The sequence below is a fragment of the Xiphophorus couchianus genome, chromosome 18 (genome assembly GCF_001444195.1).
Source record: "Xiphophorus couchianus chromosome 18, X_couchianus-1.0, whole genome shotgun sequence".
Lineage (NCBI taxonomy): Eukaryota > Metazoa > Chordata > Actinopteri > Cyprinodontiformes > Poeciliidae > Xiphophorus > Xiphophorus couchianus.
Window position 1 is genome coordinate 12,466,502 of NC_040245.1, and position 23,107 is coordinate 12,489,608.

At 39.6% G+C, this 23,107-nt stretch overlaps 1 protein-coding gene across 4 annotated transcripts; it reads right to left on the reverse strand.

Annotated features, from left to right (window-relative positions):
• Window positions 1-3,202: 3,202 nt before the first annotated feature.
• On the reverse strand, window positions 3,203-22,837 carry slc6a4a (solute carrier family 6 member 4a). 4 transcript variants are annotated; one of them, XR_003593148.1, is made up of 15 exons: window positions 16,134-16,319; window positions 13,762-14,652; window positions 12,195-12,329; window positions 11,576-11,798; window positions 10,588-10,726; window positions 9,899-10,033; window positions 9,695-9,798; window positions 8,928-9,055; window positions 8,727-8,839; window positions 7,825-7,956; window positions 6,866-6,965; window positions 6,602-6,702; window positions 6,327-6,494; window positions 4,004-4,750; window positions 3,203-3,441 (listed from the first exon to the last, which is right to left on the reverse strand). XR_003593148.1 is itself a non-coding variant. In XM_027999082.1 (14 exons), exons 2-14 carry the CDS (start codon window positions 14,228-14,230, stop codon window positions 4,676-4,678), a joined length of 2,022 nt encoding a protein of 673 aa, XP_027854883.1. In that variant the 5' UTR covers window positions 14,231-14,652; window positions 22,687-22,837; the 3' UTR covers window positions 3,203-4,675. The 4 variants fall into 4 exon arrangements, 3 of the variants coding, with proteins under 3 accessions (XP_027854883.1, XP_027854882.1, XP_027854881.1); XM_027999082.1 differs by lacking the exon at window positions 16,134-16,319 and adding an exon at window positions 22,687-22,837 and having other exon boundaries at window positions 3,203-4,750; XM_027999081.1 differs by lacking the exon at window positions 16,134-16,319 and adding an exon at window positions 18,603-18,800 and having other exon boundaries at window positions 3,203-4,750.
• Between the last annotated feature and the right edge of the window lie 270 nt (window positions 22,838-23,107).

The following is a 23,107-nucleotide window of genomic DNA, read 5'->3' on the forward strand; positions in this document are numbered from 1 at the left end:
TGGAAAGTCAATGCAAGCTCTTGCAAGTGTAAAGGTTATCTCTTCTGAAATGATCCTGCGAGGAAATTGCCAAACTAAAAGCAACCACAGCTGTGCACGAGTGAGAGTGAGCAAGAGAGTGTCTCCATAGATGGACCTGGGCAGAGAGCTCAGGGTCTGGTTGACCATATGAATATGAGAAAGAGGAAAATAAGAAGATATGAGAACGAGAAGGAGAGATGAAATGAGCTGGGGGTCCAGATAGACGGCTGATAGTGAGGGGGGAGCTGGCAGACAGGCAGCTGGGCAGATGCTGAGATGACAGGAACAACAGAGGTGGAAGGATACGCATCCTGAGCTGTCGCTGTTTAATATAGATCAGGAATGATAAGGCAAGGCAGAGGGAAAGGGAGTTCAGAGGAAATTGCCACAATAAAGCACGGCCATACACACACACACACGTGCGCCCACGCCCACACACCCCTTTAGGAAGTATCCCCAAAATACACAACTCCGTTTGGTGCAATTGAACCACAGAACATACATGGATTTTCATTTCAAACCAAACTGAACAAACTGCTGGTGTGTGGAAATACAGAGTAAGTACTTTGAAAGCTTAAGTTTTCAATGGCCTGCGAAAGTGATGGATCACATTTCTCTTGTTCCAACCACAAAGTTCAAAGTATTTTTTTTCCAATTTTATGGAATTGACAAAGAAACAGGGATGTGCTTCACCCACTCACCCTAAATCCCAGATCGGATGGAGCGCGTCAGGATCAGGTGCAAGATTAACCTTCTGTCTCACTTAGCATTTTCTATATAGGCAATAGAGTTTCTCTATTTGGTTTCATCTTCTAAGAACTCCTTATTCTTAGAAGATGAAATAAGAACTCCTTATTCCTGTTTCTTTATTCCTTATTTTTGAGAACTCCTTACTTCTTAACCCTAAATGACTTGGCACACAGCAAACATGGACTATGACCTTCTTCTTGCTGTTTCATCCTTAAATCAAGGTTAGAATTGTGGAATGCACAAATGTGTTTGAAGATATCCTTCAAACACATTTTCCCACCTGAATTGCAAATCTCCACAATTCCACCTTAGTTAACATGAGCTTCTCTAATTAATATTTTCCTTATCAGGACCATCACTACACTTGGATGGCCATGTGTTTGTGCCACATGCTTTCTGAATTTGGTTGATGGGTTGAGCTCAGGATGCTCTAATTTTGAAGGCATTCTGAAGGTTTGATCTGTATTTCATTTAGGGGTATCAGAGAAAAAACAATTGTAGACAGATGCAACAGTCATCTTTCATTTTTCATTTATACTTTGTGTTTGTCTGTCACATTAAATCCCAATCAGATCCCAGTGAGATATAATGTGTAATCTTATAAAATATGAAAAACTGTCTCAACAGTCTGTGTTCTATTTCCTTTTTTTTTTGGTTGCATAAAACCTGTCTGCATATGTGTCTTTCATTATCCTGGGACTCATAACCAATCGTCCTTGCAGCACCAGTGTAATCTTACTGTCTTTTCTGCTTGGTCCCCACAGTGTATTCTCTGTCTGCATGTGGACATAAGGCTGCTTGCTGGAGCTGCTGATTGCAGACCTCAGTAACTGGATTAATCAGTGTTGACAAGGAACTATCATGTTTTGCGCAGATGCACAATGCGGCACACACGGTTTGGCAGGGGAACTATGATTGTCCTGGCAAGCCAGGAAAACCAGGATTTAAAGAGGCTCAGAGTAACAGATGATTTCTGCTCGGCTGCAGCCTTTGAACGGGAAACAGCTCACTCCACACAGCTACGTCTCTCTATTTTCATGTAAATTAGTTGAGTCATAACAGACTGTGCTGGATTTTTGATAAATTGGCGTGCTGTAATTATTTTTCAAAGGCTCATCTCAGTTGTGCATCAAATCTGGACTGTTAGTCATTACACAGTTGATAGGAAGAGTTAATAGAGATGTTGCTCTTCATGAGCACCACTTCATAGAGTTGGAAACATTTATCTGTATTTAGTAACCTTTTGGTTTGAAAATTATGGGAACTTAGCTGGCAATGCTGCTTTTACTGTTTGAATCAGAAGGAATAAATGAAGGAATCGATAAAGTTAATTAATTCCTGTCACTAATCAAGACGTTTAAAATACAATTTATGGTTTTGTTACAATCATCTCACCAAAGCAATGCTGTATTTCCCTAAAAATGTTATTTAAATCTGACCTATGGTCATTTAAAAGAAAGGATTTGTGGATTTGTCTATTATGCCAAAATAATACAGACAAATTTGTATGTACTATTAAATAGACTGTTAATTCCTGAATTAGTGTCATATTTCAACCTTGTGTTTGATATGAATTAGTAGCACATGTGAACAAAGATCCAGTTTAGCATAGCTTTGAGCAACACACAACATAGAGCAGAAAAAGTGAGTGTGCAACTTGTCTGGGAAATTCAAAAAGAAGATTGGATACATCCAAGTTAAAAGTGGAGATTCCTGGACCATCTCTGGGCAGTTTTATGTTCCACTGATCAGAGCTGTCATTAATGATCAGGTGTCAAAGGTTCAGGGGTCTGTTGCCAACCTTCCAGGATGTGGATAGCAGAAAAGAGCCAATAAGGAAACCATCTCATAGCCATCAATCAATTCAATTAACATAACAGTCATGTTTCTGCACTGTGGGTGGAAGCCGGAGTTCCCGGAGAGAACCCATACATGTGCATAGGGAGAACATCTCAAAACCATTTATTAAACTGTAAGTTTATTTCATTTTCAACCACGATCGGCTTCTTTGCAACAGATTCCATGATTAACAACATGATGAGTTTCATGACCAGTTAAATAAACACAAAGATGAATTTTTAAAAGAAAGGAATGTCAAACCTTTTAGTCATGAATTTCTGTATAATGTATTTTGTGGCAACAGATTTATGAGAATAACTTTAAAAATGTATTTCCTTTTACAAAAGTTGATTACAGTGTAAATGGACTTTATTTACTACGACGTTCTATGGATATAAATATGGCAGGGCACAAAAACCCAGTTTTCTTAGTAAACAAAATAGGGGAAGCAAGTGATGCACTTCAATTAAAATGTAACTATTTGTTTTTTATTTGAATTATTTACTGAATATCAGATCCTCAAAATCAAGTAAAAAGAAGACAAGACTTACCTTGTAGATGTAAAAGTTAATAAACTTACACGCAGCAGATGTTAATTTCCATATATCTTTATTATTATTTATTATTTCCCATATATTTATATATCTTCATTCTATACAGATGTTTTATCAGTACAGCCGTGTTTGACATACATAGATCTTACATAGGCTCGAGCGAGAGAAAGAGGGAAGAAGGGGAGAATTATGCTCTTCATGAGATATTTTGGCATTTAACAAGACAACATGAGTTCACATCACTGACACTCACACACACACGCACGCACGCACACGCCTACACACACTCGCGCACCACGACAGGCACACGTAAAGGTGCTTCTGACAATCACGCAAGCACTGAACGCACATGCAGCTCCACGTCCATGGAAGGCGGAAGCAGGTCTTCACACGATAAATTACACTAATACCAATTAGGACTAGTAATTACACATGTAGATGTACAGTGCTCCCACAAATTTTATGTCCTGCTCCTGCACACACACGCCCAAAAACACACACACACACGAAGGCAGGCACACATTTTTATTTATTTTTTGGTAGAAAATAAAGAGCTTTAATGCTGATTTTTATTTTATTTTTTCCAGAGTGCGATAATGGTAATGGTATTAGCTCTGACCCAAATTTGGCTTCTACCATTGAGATCAAATGAGGACCTTCCGCAGCGTTTCCCATGATGGTGCAACAGCGGGCGAGGTGAGACAAAGTGACAGCACTGACACATTCAGAAATAAATACATTTATCCCATATTGCCATCTCAGAGGGAACACGATTGGTTTTCCTGTCTGTGATTCATTTTCCTCAGGATGGTATAACAGTCCATCATGCAAACAGACACACACACACACACACACACACACACACAGGCACGCACTCATGTCACAGTGCTTCACAGTGTAGGGACCTCATTGCAAAAGTCTGCCGGTCGCTCCAGATTCCATCAGATTAACACAGGCGGACAGTCAACACAGCATGACACAACAACAGCTATGAAACAGCAACAGAACAAATCTTGAATATTTGGCTTCAGCAACAGATGTAAAAATACCTGAATTTTGCTACATATTGGGATGGATAACTTTACAGCATTATATGAGACTACAGTCATAAGTAATGAGAATAGAAAGTGGTGTTTGCATGTGACCTGCCCTAATTGAGCAGCATCCCTTGTTTAAGAGTCTGTTTTTAATGTCTACATGACGTCATCATACTTAAAAGTTTACAAAATGTGTTACTTTATCGCTTTTGTGTTTTAAAGAAAGGGACACGAAGCAAAGAGCGTCAAAACTCAGAAGTATGTTTTAAAGTAACATAAATGTCCTTGAGAACCGAATCCGCATGGAGAACCAAAGCAGGTTTCGGTTCTAGATCTCACTGGGACAGGAAAGAGATGTTTGAAAAGATGCGAGAACGATGAAAGACAGCCCCCTTGCCCTGTAGTTTTTCAGTATGTGCAGAAGAGGGCGCTCCAGGTAATTGGGATTTGAGCCGTCTTGTGCTATGGGTTTGGTCAGATTGCGTTGGTCACAAATAAATCTCTGTGGTTGTCGGTGCTGGGCTGAGGAGTGATGCTTTTCAACAGGCGCTGTGGGGAAGGAAAGACAAACAAGAAAAATAATCAAGAAGAACTCTTTCTGCTGCCGTCACACTGTAACAAAGGCTGCAACTTTGCATTATGTTATTGAGGTCATTTGATACACAACATTAGATTCCCAGGAAAAGAGATTAGTTTATAACTATATTTTTTTCTATTTTTTTTCTATGTTGTTGAGATAATGTTAGCTCTTAAGAGTAGCATATGTAGCAATTATCTCTTGCAGTGTATGCAAACAGTTTATCTGTCACTGTTTACTTTTTGACTATTGGGTGCACTCAGTCCCAAAACATGATCTAAAGTGGTAAGGGTTCTTCAATGCTATTTTCATCATCCAACTTCATACCGACTTCAACTGGATGGCATTTTGAGAAATGGGAAATTTTATTATATTTGCACCCTTGTAAGTGATGATGAAGCTGTAAACAAGAAACATTGTTGCTCTAGATATTATTAACATTCTTGCCAGGACAGGACAGAAATAAAATTGTGAAGTCACATCTGCCGATGAACAAGTACAAGCTGGTAATAGTAATGCAGCACAACTAGCTGCTGCTGGAAGTAAGAAAGGTGAAAATCTAAAATATGAGTAATTTAACCCAAACTTAAGAGAGATTTTTATAAATAATTTCATTTTCAGTTTTTGTCTTGTGGAAAATAACACTGGTGACCATATCTAGTAGTGTTCATTGTCGCTGTTGCTGTGGACAACACTTAGATTTATGCAGTTTAAAAACAAAAATAGAAGCTTCTATTGAAATGAGTGGTAAGCTTTCTGGTTTTAGAGTTCATAAGGCAGTGAAAATGTAAACTATTGTCACTAGTGACGTATGTACAACACTAAAACTAAATTTGCCCATAAACCCTCAAAAATGCCTAATATTACTGACGCTGTTGTTTTAAATCAGTGTTTAATTTAATAATCAGATGCAGAAACAGTTAAACCTGGTCTTACTCGTCTGTCCTCCTGATCTACAAGGTCGCTGCCTTCTTTCCCTCCAACGCGTCTGCACACAAAGCCAAGCTCCTATTTGTTGACTTATGTTGAGCCCTTTGTGTGAGCCGACACCAATGGACAGCAGCCAGAGAACTTCTGTCTGTGAGTCTCTTTGATGTCCCTCTCCCCTCTGTCCACTCTCACAACTCTAAACATGATGTCGATATTAGACATAAAAAATCTGGATAATTGTCTCACGAATACCTCAAATATTAATTTGATTGAATTGAGAAAGGTTATTAATCTTTTTGACTTTATCATTGGCAACGTGATAAGCTGTACATCTACGGCATAATGTGAATGAGTGGTTGGGTGCGTGATGCATATGTCTGATCTAGACGATGCTTTTTCTCTCTAATCCCTGGTCTGTGCTTTCTCCTTTGATCTTGAGCTCAGGTCATGTGTTCGCAGCAGAGGGAAGACCCTGATAGTGAGCAACGGCTCCTTGTTGCTTGAGTCGTACTGGTTAGTGAAAAGACATAAGTAGAAGATGCGTGATGGGATAAGAACTTGCGGACAACGACAAACACAAGAATCAAAAATGATAAATATTGCAAGTTAATTTTGTACCTGTTTGAATGTTCCCTTAGAGTTAAGTAAGTGGTAGACCATATAAGCAGGCACACAAATGAATGAGGACACTCCAATGCAGTAGCCCAAGACAGTTGTCCATGATGGGTATTGGTAGTGGAACAGCTTGACCTCTGGTGGGAACGCCAGGAAACTGATGATGATGAACTGTGTAGGAACAAAATAAACAAAACGAGATACCATATTAAAGCCTTCCCGTGAACAATTTTCTCTGACAAAGGCCTCATGAGGTTCACTAAATGTATAACACTGACCAGAAGGAAGCAGGGACAGATGGCCACCCAGCAAACCCTCCAGAACCCACCGGGATAGAAGCCGAGCATGACCTGGATGTCGTTGCAGAAACGGTTGGTACCTGTAGACATACACAGGCATACAAACCTGTAACCACAAATATCAAGTGTACAGTGCTTTCACTGTAATCAAATTGAAACAGAAATGCAATGTTTGGGAAAGACTTGGTAAAAATATTATCACAAGTATTTTAGTGGATTTCTGTTGTAGCTGGGATCTCTCACCATAGAACCAGGACACAGCGATGACTTCGAGCAGAACTACAGTGATGACGGCAGGACCCGTAGCGTACTCCTCAAACAGCTTCACCACAAATGCTCCTCCCTGAACGCATCACAAAGAAATTCAGAAATATTAGAGCAGACACCCATAATTATGATTATGAAATCAGGGCGAAAGAAGAAAGACATCATTAACACTGCTGTGATCTAAATACAGCTCATTGGTATTTGCAGCATATTGTGCTAAATAACATGTATCACAGTCATTCATTCTAAGAAAACATGGAGTACAAACATTGTTCTAATATTATCCAATCTTATTTTATCCATTCTAATCATATAACAAAATAGCTGTTGTGCTAAATTAACATTAAAATTCTAGTTCTGGTGAGAAAATCTACATGCATCTGGTTATCATAAATGTTTGTCATCTGTTATGAATGAATGAAATTGTACAATAAAATTAATCAATTCAAGTCAATTTATTCAAGAAAAAGGCTTTGCCTCACAAGTCAGAATTTATTGTGTAAATGTCACAGTAGGAGCAGTATCATGCTGTGGGGCTGCTTTGCTAGTGGTGGTACTGTTGCTTTGCAAAAAGTGGATAGAATATTGGGCAATTGAATATTAGTTGATCTAAGAGGGCAATGATCCCAAACACATATATGGCAACTAATTTTGGAGTGGATAGAGAAGAATAAATCAAATTGGTCCTAACAGTCATGGCTGTGCAAGAAAATAGATCAATTTCAATTTTTTTTGTTTTTCTAATTTCCTTGCTGGAAAAAGACAAACATTTATCAAAGAGGTGAAGCCTTGTATCATGATACTAATCATCTTCTGACCTTACTAATCAAAACATTGAATTATTAGTGTAACATTACACATGTAGATAGCAACAGATGATAACCTGAATAATTATTTTGGTTTTAAACTGTGGGAAATGTAGGTCAGTAACTTACATATGTGAGAGTGGACAGAGCCCCAAGGTAGCACACACAGACAAGGCCAAGGACAAACCACTCCCGTCTCTTAGCTAGGAAATGAGGGAACTCATCCAGCATGGCGGTAATTACGCCCTCCAAACCTGCAAACTGGAGAGAGGAGGACACACAGGGAGTGAGGAGATTAAATCACAGAAAGATAACTAAGTGGCTTTTGAAGGGAACTGGCAGCACATCATTCTATTTGTGATATTGGTACAGGGGAAGATGAAAACAAATGTCTGCTACACTTTTCAGATTTTTGCTAGTTAGAAAATTGTAAATATTTTTTAACTTCCCTCCCACTTCTCAATTATGTACTACTTTTTGTTGATTTGCCGCAAAAAAACAAACCAAAAAAAATCATTAAGATTTGTGGTTGTGATGTTAAAAGAGGTATGAAGACTTTTGTAAGGCACTACATCCAAATTACAGACTGACTGAATGAGATGAAATTTTAAGCCAGTTCAATGTGAATCTGTATACTCTGACACGTTCTGCAGTAATATCCTCCTGATCCTCCTCATAAAACTCCTGTATCTCAGAGCTGATTCTAAACTGATTATCAGTTCATGATAAGAGCAAGGCGGGTCGCTGGCTCGCCGCCTCAGAGCCAACAAACAAAGGCTCATGGAGATGGGCTGCAGAAAACGGGGATATGAAACTCATATCACATTGTTTTCATTGACTATCATTCAGAAGGGAAGAGAGGACAAAAGATTACCTGAGCCTCTCAAAAGCAAGGGGAAGGAGAACAAGGCAAGCATGAAATCTCTATTTGGAGTTGGATGAAGCACACAGGAGTTGGGATGTAGGCAGCAACAGATTGGGTTAAAACAGAAAGGAGAGCAGACCGCTTATAGAGTAATGAGCAGACTGACCGTGCTGTCCAGACCCAACATTATGATCATGAGGAAGAAGATGATGGCAAAGAACGTGGCAGCAGGCATGTTGGCTATGGCTTCAGCATAAATGATGAACAACAAGCTGGGGCCTGAAAGGAGACGTGAGGGTAAATATAAGGAGAGAGTAAACAGCGAGAAAATAAATGCAGAAAACCTTTGTGTGGATTGCGATGTTACCTGCGTCCTTCGCCACATCGTCCACATTTTGCTTTCTCATCTCTGCCATGTACCCCAGAACAGTGAAGATGACAAAACCAGACAGGAAGCTGGTGAGGCAGTTCACCGAGCTCGTGACCAGTGCATCTCTAACAGGAAAATAAAAGAACAAAGTTTTTAAAAACGTTATTATTAGTGAAGAACTGGTAATTTTAGAGGATATGCTACTAAGGCAGCTCTTAAATATGAGCATAATGCTGCCAAAATGCTAAGTTGTTGTTAATGGACAATAGGGAGAGCATAATTAAGCTTTTCCGCATTTAACATTTTATCCTAGTATAGAAAGGTAGTCAATATCTGCCCGGTAGTGGATGAGTTGCACAGTACATGTGACAATAACATCTTGTATTTTCATGTGTAGATCAGGGAGTTGGGTTGCACTGCAGAAGCCTTTTCCCTCAAAGCAAAACCTCCAGGCCTGGATAAGGTCTCCCAAACCTTTGTAGGAGAATTTTTATGGTCTGTGACTAAAAAACACCAAAAATGACTGAATGCTGGAACTGAATACAAAAATCCATCCAAAAAGTATTAGTGTAAGGTTTTAACATACTTATGCAATCAGTTCACTGCAATGAGTTTTTTATTTTTATTTGATTTATTTTACAGAAGCAGAATCGTTTCTTTTTCAGTGATAAAATTTCCCCTTCTTGTGTCATGTAAACTACACATTGTAACAGAGGTGCGTTTGCTTTGGCGAGCCTATGTAAACTCTGAATTTTGGTTCTTACTTGTAGCAGTTGTTGTGAAAAGGGTTGTAGCTGGCGAAGGCGAGCAGCACACCAAAGCCAGGACCCAAGGAGAAGAAGATCTGAGCGGCCGCATCGATCCATACCTTTTGAAGAAATTCAAAAGTAAGTCATGCTGATTAATGGAGAGTCAGAAAAAAGGCACTCCAAGTTTGACGAGAACTCGAAATAGAAAATCCAGCTGACCGTCGTGCTAAGCAGCTTCTCCCAATCGGGTTTGAGATAGAAGACGACGCCCCTCCACGCCCCTGGCAGCGTGGCCCCTCGGATGAGAAGGACCAGGAGAACCAGATAGGGAAATGTTGCAGTCACCCATACTACCTAACGTGTATGGGAAGCAACAAAATAGACAGATCAACCTCCATCTGTTCATACTCAGGAATTACTTTCATAGCAGTGTAAATACTGAAAACAAAGGAATTTCTTTCTCTATAAAACTGCTGTTATGTGTTTGTAGATTGTGATCACTTACTACACTATATAAGGTAGACTCATCAGGAGTAATAAAAAAAAACAATGGTACACTCTGAATTAAATTAAGGTTAATTGAATTAGATACACTTTTTTTATTATCAATAAATAATAAATAGGGATTAGAGTAATGGCTACAAGGAAAATCAAGTCCATACAACTTCAGATGAACCTTATTCTAATGCCAGCACTTCATGTGATTATTTCTCAAAATGTAAGGCTAAACCTGTTGACTTTACTGCAACACGTTGGGCTCGCTTTCAACAGACTGATGATGGATGATGACAAGGGTAACGTGATAACACGAGTTTCCACGTTCTCTCTGCCTCTTTCTCCATCCACACATGCATCCATCGACTCTAACTGACAACCCCATCAGCCACGCAGGCGCCCCCGTCCGTTACCTTTCCAGACGTCTTGACTCCCTTCCAGATGCTGAAGTAGACGATGGTGAAGATGAAGAGCAAGCAGAGGGCCAGCTGCCAGCTGATGGATCCCAGCTGGTGCAGACCTGGGGACAGGTGGACCTGGAGCACGTGGCGCCTGGCAAGAAGTCGCAAAAGATGGGAGAACTTGTGAGCTAGGAGGAAGGAAGCTGAGAGGAAAAACAACTGTGAGGACAGGGATTCTTGGAACTCTGACAACAGGTTTGAAGAGAGAAAATGTGATAGAGAAAGTACAATAAGACTGTACAAAAGGTCACCATTTAGGACAGAAAGTGGAAATATATATTATTAATCAAATATGGATGCTAGAAAAAGTAACTCAATGAGTACAGAGTTCATCTGAGTGCACAGCAGACTGCCTTGGCAGTCTCAAACCCTTCATGTCAAGAAGCCAAGGAGAAAAAAAGTGCTTCGTGGAAAAAAAAAGAGTTTGAAATTAACTGTAAGGTTGACATCCGGTCACAGGTTAAGCTCACAGGACTTGGATGATAATGCAGCTGTGGGATTTAAGCTGAAAACAGGAAATTCTGGCGCCAGACGGAGTTCAGGAATTTGTTTCTTTGAAACGCGCATTAGGAGAAGTCAGCTGTGAACGAAGCTTGAGTTTCCCTCGATGGAAGGCCTCAGAGGCGGTGCAGCAAGAGTCTGATAAGATTGAGAAGATTCACAGCAGAGACATCGACAAAACCTTTTTCTGAATGAAACATTTGGGGGGGGGGGGATAAAACCCTGACTTGAAGTAATCATCATTATACCACACTGAAATGCTGTTAGCATCCTCCTGCAAGGTAGAGGGAATTTAATTCTTTTTTCTTCAATGCTTGTAATGTTATCAGAACTCCTAAACACCAAAACAGACCACTGCCATCACTTTTCTGGACGCCATTCTTGATGCTTGGCTCTTTCTCTCTCTGCACGTCTCAACATCTGACTTACATGCACTTACGTATAGAACTCCTCGGCGGGGGACGTGGACGAGTTGGACCAGGACACATTGTGGTCCGAGGACAAGTAGTGGTTGCAGTTGGCTGTGTTCCAGCTGTTGGTGCAGGTGGTCCAAGGCAGGGTGGGTCGAAAAGATGACAGTAGGTAGTAGAGGGCCCAGGCCATGATGGTGTTGTAGTAGAAGGCGATGTAAAGGGCTATGATGCAGATGGCAAAGCCAATTCCTGAGTGAGTGGAGAAAAATGTTTTTAGAAGAGATCATAAGGTAAAAAAAAGTGTTTAATTAGGTGACAGCAGTCAATCAAAGTCCATCCAAAGAGATGAGTGTGTTCAAACTCATTCTAGTCTGTGTTTGGTTATCAGGGTGGCATTTCCAAACAACACAAATTTACATACTATCTTGTTTCTAAGCACTTGGCATTTGGCATGAAAATGTGACAATTTCCATAACAGAGAGTTGGTACATCTATCAAGAAATACAAGGAACCAAGGGATTAAACCGAAGGGGGGCAAAGAGGTTAAACGGGCTGTCCGTCACACCCTCACGGTTCTTCGTGTTCACTCTACAAGCTCTTCATGTCAGAGTGGTTTGCTACCTGCAACTCTGCGCCTTCATTTACCTTTGAAGATGGGGCAGATGTGTTTCCAGATGGAGATGCAGCCACTGCGGTGGAACTGGCCTAGCGCTAGCTCCATGTAGAAGAGAGGTACTCCTCCAAACACAGCCATCAACAGGTAGGGCAGCAAAAAGGCACCTGGAGGGAAGAAAAGACAAGAAAGAGGAATAGATGCGGAAACCAAAAAAATAGATAAGCAGTTATTAGACAAGCAATTATTTCACTATTTGTTTATCTCAAATACCATCTCTGCTAATGAATAAGGTTCTTCTAACATTTTTTTCTTCTAAAATGTTAGAAGAATATTTATCAAAAAAAATCACTGTTGATTTCCTCAGCTGTGTTAGCTTAATTGGCCGCTACAAGTTACCCTTAGGTCTGAGTGTGTGTGTCCATAATTGTTCTGTTTGTCTCTGCATTGCCCTATGATGGACTGGTGAACTGTGAAGGCTGTGCTTTGCCCTGCTGGCTACAGGCATTACATTAAGTTAGACTTTTCTAACTTAATGTTAGGATGACTAAGGATATTTCCATTTACAAAATATCAAAAATAAAAGATTATTTCTTGAAGAATTTGTCTGAACTTTCTTCAAAGTCAAGCAGTTATTTTGCAAACGAAGGGTTGTTGGTTAATTTCTTTCTCCCCCCTCTCATTTGGCAAGGCACATTTGCTAGCAGTGCCTTTAAGCTATATGAAAGCCATCATAGGGTTTTATTGTTAGCAGTTAACGTGGCATCTTATGTTGTACCCAACAATGAAGCAGTGTTTTGGCAATCCACAGTTCTCATTTATGGCATGATTTCTTGAATATATCCATACAGTCATACCAAGAGGTGCTGCCTTAAAATAATTTAAGTTTCCCCCTCATTTAACTATATGTTATGAATTTCTAACGCCGCCTTCCCTGCTATCTGATCATGAACTTAGTTTGTGCAACAGGGCGGAGCGTGCTTTCATGCTCAGAGCCTCTTTGTGACATGAAAGAGAAGATAAGGGGTTGATTGAGCAGCTGCCTGGAAGACAGGTTATTAAGCATGGAGAGGCATGAAACTCGGGGCGCGCTCATAAAAAGCACAATTAATACTGTTGCCTCTATCAAGTGTCTCCCGGTCTCGATCTCTTACCTCGCTGGTGGCACGCACATATGCATGGAACACAGGAAATTACAAAGATTTTATTATTGCAAATTCAATAAAAAGGGAGGCCTCGTTTGGTGCTAGGTGTGAATGGTGAAGTAGAGAGCAAGTTAGGTAACACAGGCTTTGTGGAAGCACAAACTTACCTTTGTTGTTCCTGAGATTTGGCACAAAACAAGTTACTCATGAACAACTAAGCATATGATGCTCTTTTTTCTCTTTTTTGTACCATTTATGTGAAAAAAATGTTGCCAATGAAAAACTGCCCATTCATTAATCTGACCTAGAGGTTTTCTGTGGTGCTGTCTACATTCCAATATGAAATCATTCACCTTTTACATGGAAGCTTAAATGCTTCCCTCTTCCTTTCACTTCACAACTAACCTTCCTACCTGACCTTTATTCATCTTCCAAACATCTCTTGAAATCTCACCTCCTCCATTCTGGTAGCAGATGTATGGGAATCGCCAGACGTTTCCGAGATCCACAGCATAGCCGATCACAGACAACAGAAAGTCCATCTTCTTGCTCCAGGTCTCTCTGGGCCTCTCTAAGCTGGTCTGCTGGACCACCAGAGTTCTCAGACCTCCTAGCGGCCCCGTTAACCCAGTTCCCCCTGTGGGCCCGGGCGCTGCCCCTGCAGCTGATCCCGGTGCCGATCCCTCTCTGGGGCTCTGAGGGGTGGAGGTTGTGTAGCCATTGGACACCTGCTGACCGGACCCAGAGGTCAAGCTCTTTGGTCCTCTATCTCCGAGACCATCAGCCAGAACCAATCTACCATTTTCCTGTTGTGTCTCCTCCTCTTGCCCCTCTATTTCCTCTCTCCCTTTGTCCAGCTCTCCCCCGTTCTCCTCTTTGTCCATTGTTGACATGCTAGTCATCATCATATCCTTTGTCTCCATTGGGCAGTGTTGGTGTAGATGTTGGCAAAGCAGTTAGGGGTGGAGAGAGCTTCTCAGTGACGATGAAGGGAATCTGGCGCTGTTGACTGATACGGTGCCCATGAGGGGGCCAGAAGGATAAGGGGAGCTAGGGAAGGGTGTGGAGACAGTGTAGGACAGTTCTGTGGGGAATAAAATCTGTCCTTTTGGGACAGGTAAAAGATAAACGGAAAAGAGGAAGGATGCTAAATGATAGAAATGAGGGCAGATGGACGTGTATGAGACAATTGAATGTTGGAGCGTCTGTTGAGCAAGAGAGGCAAAGAAGGGTGTTCAAGATGAGAAATTGGCTTGAGGAGAATGCAGAGAAGGCAAAAGTTGCAACAATCTTGGCTCTTCTCCACAAATAGCTCGTCTTCTGAGACACTTGGCAGTAGGGCAAACTGCAACACACAGACAGAAAACAAAATCATTCAAAACAGAAAGTTTATCTGCATCATTCAATCTTCAGCAAACTTTGAAATGAAGTTTTCTATCCGACAGGATATAACTGAAAAATGCTTGCACAGTACATCTGTCTATCTACACATATTCCTTGTCAGCCAACAGCTCCGTTGGTGCATAATGGATATTCGGAAAGAGATGGGGTGGACTCTCGGCAGCATGCCAGCTCATCATAGTAATCATATGAAGAATAAAGTTTTTGTCACACCGTTTTAGTATTTGCTTAGTCCTAAAAACACAAACTGAGGAGGATTGTGTTTTGACAAGTCAATTTACCCACCGTTGTGCTTTCTTCATAGTTTCATGTAAGATGTCAGTTGCACAATTATTTTTAGCATTCTTGTAATTAAAGGTGTGTCATAGAGAAAGCATGGAGAATACAGCCTCTGCACCATTTCTGACACAGCATAACAAAAACAAACTAGGAAATGCAATTCTTGGAAAACACATCATTCAGTTTTTTAAACTTCACCGCATGTTATATTCACAGGAAAAAAAAACACCTAAAGTGCACTTTAGGTATAGACAAAATGATTTACATTATTATGTGTTACTACTGACTGGTATTAAACTCAAAATAAAAATAGCTATTTTATTTGATAAATAGCTACTTTAAAAAGTAGTTGGAAAAAAAATAACTTTTAACTGTTAAAATAAAAAGACAAGAAGACATTGTGTACAAAACTGTGTTCAAACAAAGTTATATTTTTACCTGACTAAGTTGATCATTCTGCAAATGTAACTTTTAACACACGTTTTAGTGTCTTTTCCACTCTGAATAAGATTGCTCAATTTGTAATGGAACAAAATAATATCTATATTTATTTTTATTTAAAGCACAAGAAGTTAGAGGGTAAAAATATAGTTTTTTAGAGATTAAATATGCAAATGACAATTTGCATAATAAACTATTTTAGTTTACAATCAAGATTTACTGGCTCATTCGTAATAGAAAAAATATTTTAAAAAGCTATTTCAGAAAAAATGTAAACTGCCATTGCCAACTAAGCAACTAAGAGACAGACTAAGAAACATGTATCCCATATCTCATGAATTATTAAATAAATAAATAAACAGCATGCATAATTTATACAGGTATTAAATGTGTTGTTTCCAGTTTTAACAGCAGAAAAATCCTTCCAACACAGTTTCTTATGGTTAGCAAAGCAACAGTTTCTTATGGTTATTTAAATAAAAATATTTAAGTATTTTATTTAAATACGTAAATAAAATATGCGAGTAAACATTCCAAGACAATATAGAAATCCCATAGTGAACTGCACCGTTTCTGAATCGTCCAATATCTCATCCTAACCCTACACTAGACATTCTTTCAAACACTTCACCCTAAATGGCAAATATACAAAAAAAAGTTTAAAACACAAAAACTGTTTCATCTTGACTGAGATGCATACTTTACCTTAAGATGGAAACAGAAGAAAAGGAAAGGACCTGTAGAAAAAAGTAGTAAAGTGCAAAGAGCAGCAGCAACAACTTCTACTTAAAACTTAAAGAATCCTGAGGTACGGCAAAAACTTGCCAGAGAAACAGCCTCACTTGCTCATCAGGACGTCGTGTTTGCCCATGGAGCTCTCCTGCCTCTCTCATTTCTCCCTCCCTCCCACTCCCTCCCTTGTTGCCCCTCTCTCACTGGCTTGGAACACACACTCACACACACACACGCATGCTTTATACAGAGACCCGCAGCAGCTTAGACATATGCGTAGATGGATGGATGGATGCATGGATGCACGCACTCAGACAATGCAGGAGCGTGCTGCAGGCACAGACCTGCACATCACAGTATCAGATGCTTGGATTGATGGAGTAATGAGACAAACAGAAGCCATGAAGTGTGGCGTGGCTCTGACACGGTACGGTCATGGCAGAGCTCACATTAAAGCACAAAGTCTCACAGTGCAGACAGGGGAAGCCCAAACCTCAAGGAGATGTTTGGCAATGTTCAGGGCGCTGCAGACAGAGAGACACTAGACACCAGCCCTACTCTGGAGACCCTACCCTCTGTTTTTCCCCTTCATGTTTTTCCTTTTTTCCCTGTTCCCACCTGTTATACTTTGATCTCTATTCCTATTTTTTTTCCCATCCACTTTACATTTACTCACGCACACCTGCTCTTCGGACGTGAAACTTTTTTATTATTATTTCGAGCCTTTTGGACAATGTTTTAATTCCATTGTTATTTTTTTCATTTAAAAATGACTTCATCATAAGTGCATTTTTGAAATAAACTAATCCAAATAAAATCAAAGTCTGCATCTTCCAACTAATTTAAAAAGATAGTCGGAGGTTTTCTTCCAGGAATTATGGTTCGAACCGTATTTGGTGCAAGGCGGTGGGAAGACTCACCATGGCTGACTAAATCATCCCCCCCACACTTGTTCTCCGTAACTGCACTCCTCCAGGTTATTGCTGGAAATTGAGAATTTTTCTTCTACTTGAGTAACAGCTTGAAAATTATGACTGTAATCCAGAGAAGCTTTGGAATGTTTTGTGTGTGGGATCAGCAATCAGTAGAGATTTAGTGCCTTGCAAATGTATCCGTAACTTTTTGTCGCTATGTTGCAACCACACACTTTATCTTGTTGCTACTTCATGTGATGGACCAACACAATGTGTTACGCAATTGTGACATGGAAAGATGATAAATTATACCTCAAGGAATGTCAGTACTTTGTAGAACCATCTTTTGATGTAATTGCAGCTGAACGACAACAACCTGTATGACTCTAGTTTCTGCTTTTAAATACAGACAAGAGAGAAGTTGTTCTCTTTGGAGCAAAACCTCTGAAAGCGAAACTGCTCAGTCAATCAATTAATCTGGATGAGATTAAATTGGCCTTCAGTAATAAAGTACAAACACCTTGCTGTTAATTTTGATCAGGACATGTCATTCAAATCTCATGTCACATTTTAAGGAAAAAAAAAAAAACATATCCAAGCACCATTAAGGTGAAAGCCCCTCAGCCAGATTTACTAAGGTACATGATATCCAATACAATTGAGCAGATGACATGCAGATGCCCCTCAGAGTGCCAGCATTGCTACATCTGCCTGCAGATTCCCAAGCATCTCCTTCATACCAAAGGACAGAGGGTGAGACAATCAATCTGATTCAATTAGCAGCTGCAGAAAACATCACTTCCAGGGCCATAAACTTCAGTACGTTAGCAGAGGCAAAGTTCATTCTGTGAATGTTCACAAGCAATAAAACAAAGACATAACACGACTCGACCAACACAAACATTGCATCCATACTGAGAGTAAATCATATGACTGGGGATTCTATGTAGTCTTTACGTTTCTCTTGGATCCATTTTGTTGCCCTTGATTTTATTTAGGGCTCTTACAGTAAATTCAGATTGATACCTATGTAAACAACTTCTATTATTATACTTTTTCAATTACTTGCTAATTTTGTGCTGGTCGATCAAATAAAATACACTTACAGTAAAAGTCACTGTTTCTTGAAGGACCGCCTCTATGAACAAGACAATACCACTGTTTTGGGGCCTCAGTTTCCAATAAAGGGTGGAGGTCATAACATGATTAATGGGAGGGGAGAGAAAGAAAAGCTGATTTATTTTTATTTCTGTGAAATATTCACTGCTTCTTTACTCTGAGCTTCGGTTCTTTAAGCGAAACCATGTGGGGATTGTGTCTTTATTAAAAAGCTTAGCCACTTATGGACATGATGAGGATCCCAAGTATTTCAGCACAAGTTGCACCCAAAGCTTTTTTTCTAATAAAGTCCTTTTCTGAGTTTCCTTAGAAATTGAAATAAATGTCATGAAGGTAAACATAAAACATTTCCATCTGGACTGCGATATAATCTATGGAAAGCTCAAGGACATGAAAGCCGACACTTTACCAAACACAGCTTCTGCTCTCAGGGTTCAGGCTGTCACGCATGTCCATGTTGCATAAACGACTTCAGGTCTGCAATCACACGGTGGGACTGAGGGAATTGTCGCTGGTGAAATGTTTAATGAGTGCCCGAGTAGAAAGTATTTCCTCTAAAATCCCGACCAGATCTCAGTTGGTGCCTGTTCCATGTTTCTGTGGTGTGACAACAAATGAAAACTTTATTAAACACATAACGCCCTGCAGGGCGGACTGCAGACGTAAGGAGAGGGTGTGGAAAGATAACGCTCTTATCACACTCCGTTTCGACAAGTCCCAGGGACTTTCCTGAAAAAATGTCTGGACTTCAGACAAACGCACACTTTTCAGCACTGTGAGCCAACTTTCCCTTTTTCTGTTTGATTTGGATCTAATAGTGAAAGCATGACTTATCAAAGATTGCCTCCAATCTGACAGTCAGTACATTTATCTTAAACATGATTTCCTTTAATTTGAGTAAATATTTTTGGGAGGAGAAAAAAACAAACTTATTGGCACCCCTAACGATTCTGATGAAATAAATGGAAGCATTTTATGAATTTTAACTTTATCTTCTTAAATTGACTGGAACATTTCATTCGTATTCCATGACCCATACCATTCCATACCTGGGTTGGAAATATGACATGACTCAGTTGCCAAGGTCTTTCAGCTACACTTTTAAATTGGGACAGACATGAGAAAATATCATTCAGGTTAAGCAGAGGTGTGTTAACCTCTAGTAGTCATCAGTGCAAGACTGAAAGAATGCAGGTACGCAGCAAAAATGTTTTGAAAATGGCTATGCAAATGGTGACTGTTTTGTCTTTTGGATGCATGACAAGAGAAAGCCCTCTCTGTCCTTCTGTCACAAATGCAGACATGTGGACTAACGCCTATTCTACTGGGCATAGAATAGACAGCATCCGTGGCCTGATGAGACTAAGACTGCAACAAAGACTCTTAAGTTGTAATAAAACATAGCACAAACATATGTAAAAGCACCTGTTACCCACCATTAAGAAAAGTGGAGGATATATAATACTGTGGGTTTGTTTTTTCTGGAAATGGCTTCATTAGTTATTTGAAATACCAGAGCATTTTTGCTAAAAATCTGCTAGAGTCTGTTCTCGAAAACCAGAAAAAACCCAGTTTTTCGACACAAATACAAAATGAACCTTCTTCTTGTGGTAATCTCAGATTAAATCCTGTAAAAAAGCTGGAGAAAAGATTACATCAAAGAAAACCCAGAACTCTGGATGAATGGTCAAACAAACCCTGATATGTAATTGCTTTTCTATGTGGGGTCTGTACAAAGTACTTAAAACAGGCCATGCGATAGGTGTGGCTCCGGGATTTTGATTTTTCAACATTTTTACCTGAAGCTTTGACCATTTGAGTAAAAGTTGAAGTAAGTTCAAAGCTTTTAAAACTGCTTTTCTTCATTGCATCTAGCTGACATTTCTGGCTTTATGAAGGAGTGATAAACTAATATGTGTCATTAAATCAACTTGTCAGACTTGATTATCTATGTTGAACGTCTACCATTAAAAATTATGTCCGAGGAGCTCTGTTTATGTGTGGCAAAGCTGCTGAAATGTAAAATATTTCAGTACACAAACACACACACACACACGCCCACACGCCTGTACACGCCGAACGCACAAATACATGAAAGACAAAACGTCTTCCGAACCCTAATAATTAAAATCCTTGTTTTCTTCTATAACATCCTGTGCCTTCTTGACATCATACAATTCCAAGCTAGGGCCAATTGTAAAATAAACAACTAACGATGGGATGAGAGGAGAAAACTATGGTTGAGAGTCTGAAAGGCAGCGCTGCCACCACATCTGCACAAACATCACTTAACAAGCCAAAGGAACTGGTAGTACTTTATGAGGAAACTACTCCCAGAGGAAAAGAAAAACAGGTTTTTTTGTACATTCTGTATTGAAAAGGCCTGATAAGCAGATGTGAAAACACATTTTCGGTGGCAAGCGGAGTTCACAGCATCCTGCCCTGAAGCAGAGATTAATTCTCTTGACGGTGTAGTTGCACGAGAAGTTAGGTAACAAAAGCACAATATGGCCTTTGGCCTTTATTATAACAAAATTGTCTGAAATCTTTCTCCTTTTCATTATCAATTCTTGAACAGCTTGCAAAAACATTCTTGTAAGACATGAATTCATTTGTCCCTCTGACCTCTTCAGTGTGTGAGCTTACATGTCAGATTGAAATTCAAATCAATGAATAAAGCTGCCAGGAGTAATCTAGAGGCTCAGAGATGATACAGAAAAATAATCAGAATAAATATACATCAAGCACAATGAAATTATGCATCCAGAGAGCAATTTCAGTGATGAGATTTTGTTTTGTGTCCTCAGTTCTAATCAAAACAAAGAAATAAAGGACGTTTTAAAAAAAAATGCCAAGGAACAGCAGAATGGTCATCTGAGCAAATCAGAACAATTAAAGATGTAAATCTCAAGTTATTACATGCAGGTTTCTGTGCTCACCACAGTACTGAGACTGCCCTTATCAAGGTGTTCAATGACATTCACATAAATACAGACTGTGGAAGAATCACAGTGCTGGTTCTGTTGGACCTCAGTGCAGAATTTGACATGGTTGACAACGATATATTGTTGAAGCAACTGGAGAGCCGGGTCACTACTTGACTGGTTCGAATCTTAACTAGAGAACAGGGATTTCTTTGTGTTAATAAATAACTTCTCATCGGAGCGGAGACAATTCAAATGTGGGGCACTGCAAGGGTCATTCCTGGAGCTCCTCCTCTTTAATATATACATGCTCCCACTAGCTCAGGCTATAATAAGTAATAAGATTAGTTATCATAACTGCACAGATGATACACAGCACTAAACAGATGCTTAGAAAAAAAAATCAATGCATGGATGTGCCATAATCTTCTCTACCTGAACAGAAACAAAACTGAAGTAATTATCTTTGTACCTAAAGAGGAATGATCAAGAGTCAGTTCACAGATTAGATTATTATAGCCAGAAACTAGTGATCAGATACTTACATTTTAAGTCGCTGTATTTAAAGTTATTAAAACTGGGAACATGAAGACCTTTAATTCCTGTGAATCTGAAGTTACACACAAATATTGAATATTCCAGTTATAAATTCTAAGGCAGAATGAGTTCTCTTTATTCATTTTGCCACATATCTTAAAAGATAAGAGCCAGTGTCTTACCATGCGTGTACTGATGAAGCAGCTAATTGGCTGATTTATCTGTGATAAGTAGGTGGGACTATTTTTGTTGAAAAAAGTAGAAAAACATAATAATAATATATGACATAAAAATATAAAGTGGTGGCTTTGAAAACTGACAAGTAATGTTATAGTTGTTTTCAAATATTGAAATTTAATTTTCCGTAAGGTGCCAAGACTAAGAGCTTAGAGCAGTATTGTGACTGTTGGAGCTGGAGTGACCATAAACCCTAACCCTATTATTCGCATGAGACACAATATTTGCTTGCAAATTGCTGCCATATTCTTTTCCCGCTCTAAGTAGATCATAACACCCCGGTGACCTTAGGTTGACATTTCCATTCTAGCAAGATTCCTGAGGTAAAAATCCCAAGCGTTGAGCTACAGAGAATTCACTTTGAAAAGCGGCAGAGGCCCAGCCTGGGGGAGGTTGAAAGGTTATGACCGCCATTGTGTTAATTATGACAGGAGTACCTTAGAAGATGAACAGCTTAATGCCCAGAAATTGCATTTTCAACAGAACATGAAGACCCCGCAACCCCTCAGGCAGAGCCGGATCTTAAGAGTGTGAAACGTAACCTCGCTCTAGTCGTTCAGATTAGCTAAAAACAAATACTTAAGTTTTAAAACCTATAAACTCTTTAAAAAAAACACATCCAGATAAAATTTATATTTTAAATAACAAATTTCATGTTGTGATTTCAGATGTAGTTTTAAAAGAAGACCGAATTTAAAAACAACATATCAGGTCCTGCAACAAATTTCAAGTTTACAACTGGTAATGGTGAACCTGCTTCTAATGAGTCCAGTCAGGGTGACTGTGAAGTCTTACCTTAGTATTTTTAGCAGGGCAGTCTGCGTTGTCCATGGAGTGTCTGGTCATCCAGAGCCCAAGACGTCGCCTATCAGCATGAACTAAACCCAATCACACAAATCCCACATGCCTGAGCTTACAGCAGGCCGTATTTTGCTCGGTCGGGCTTACCACGCAAACACACATTCTAAAGCATGCGCCTTCTCATGCATACACACACTCCCACACAGAGCTTTAAAACAAGATCCTTGCCCCTAATCCAGGACGGCTTGACACATATTTACAAATATACACAAAAGGTGTAGGGAAAACATCAGTACGAACATAGCAGAGGTAATTAAATCAGAAAAATGTGAGATATGATGTAAACTGCAGAAAGCTTTTTGAACTCTGAGACAGTCTGTGCCCTGGTCAAAGTAACCCATTTCCAACCACCTGC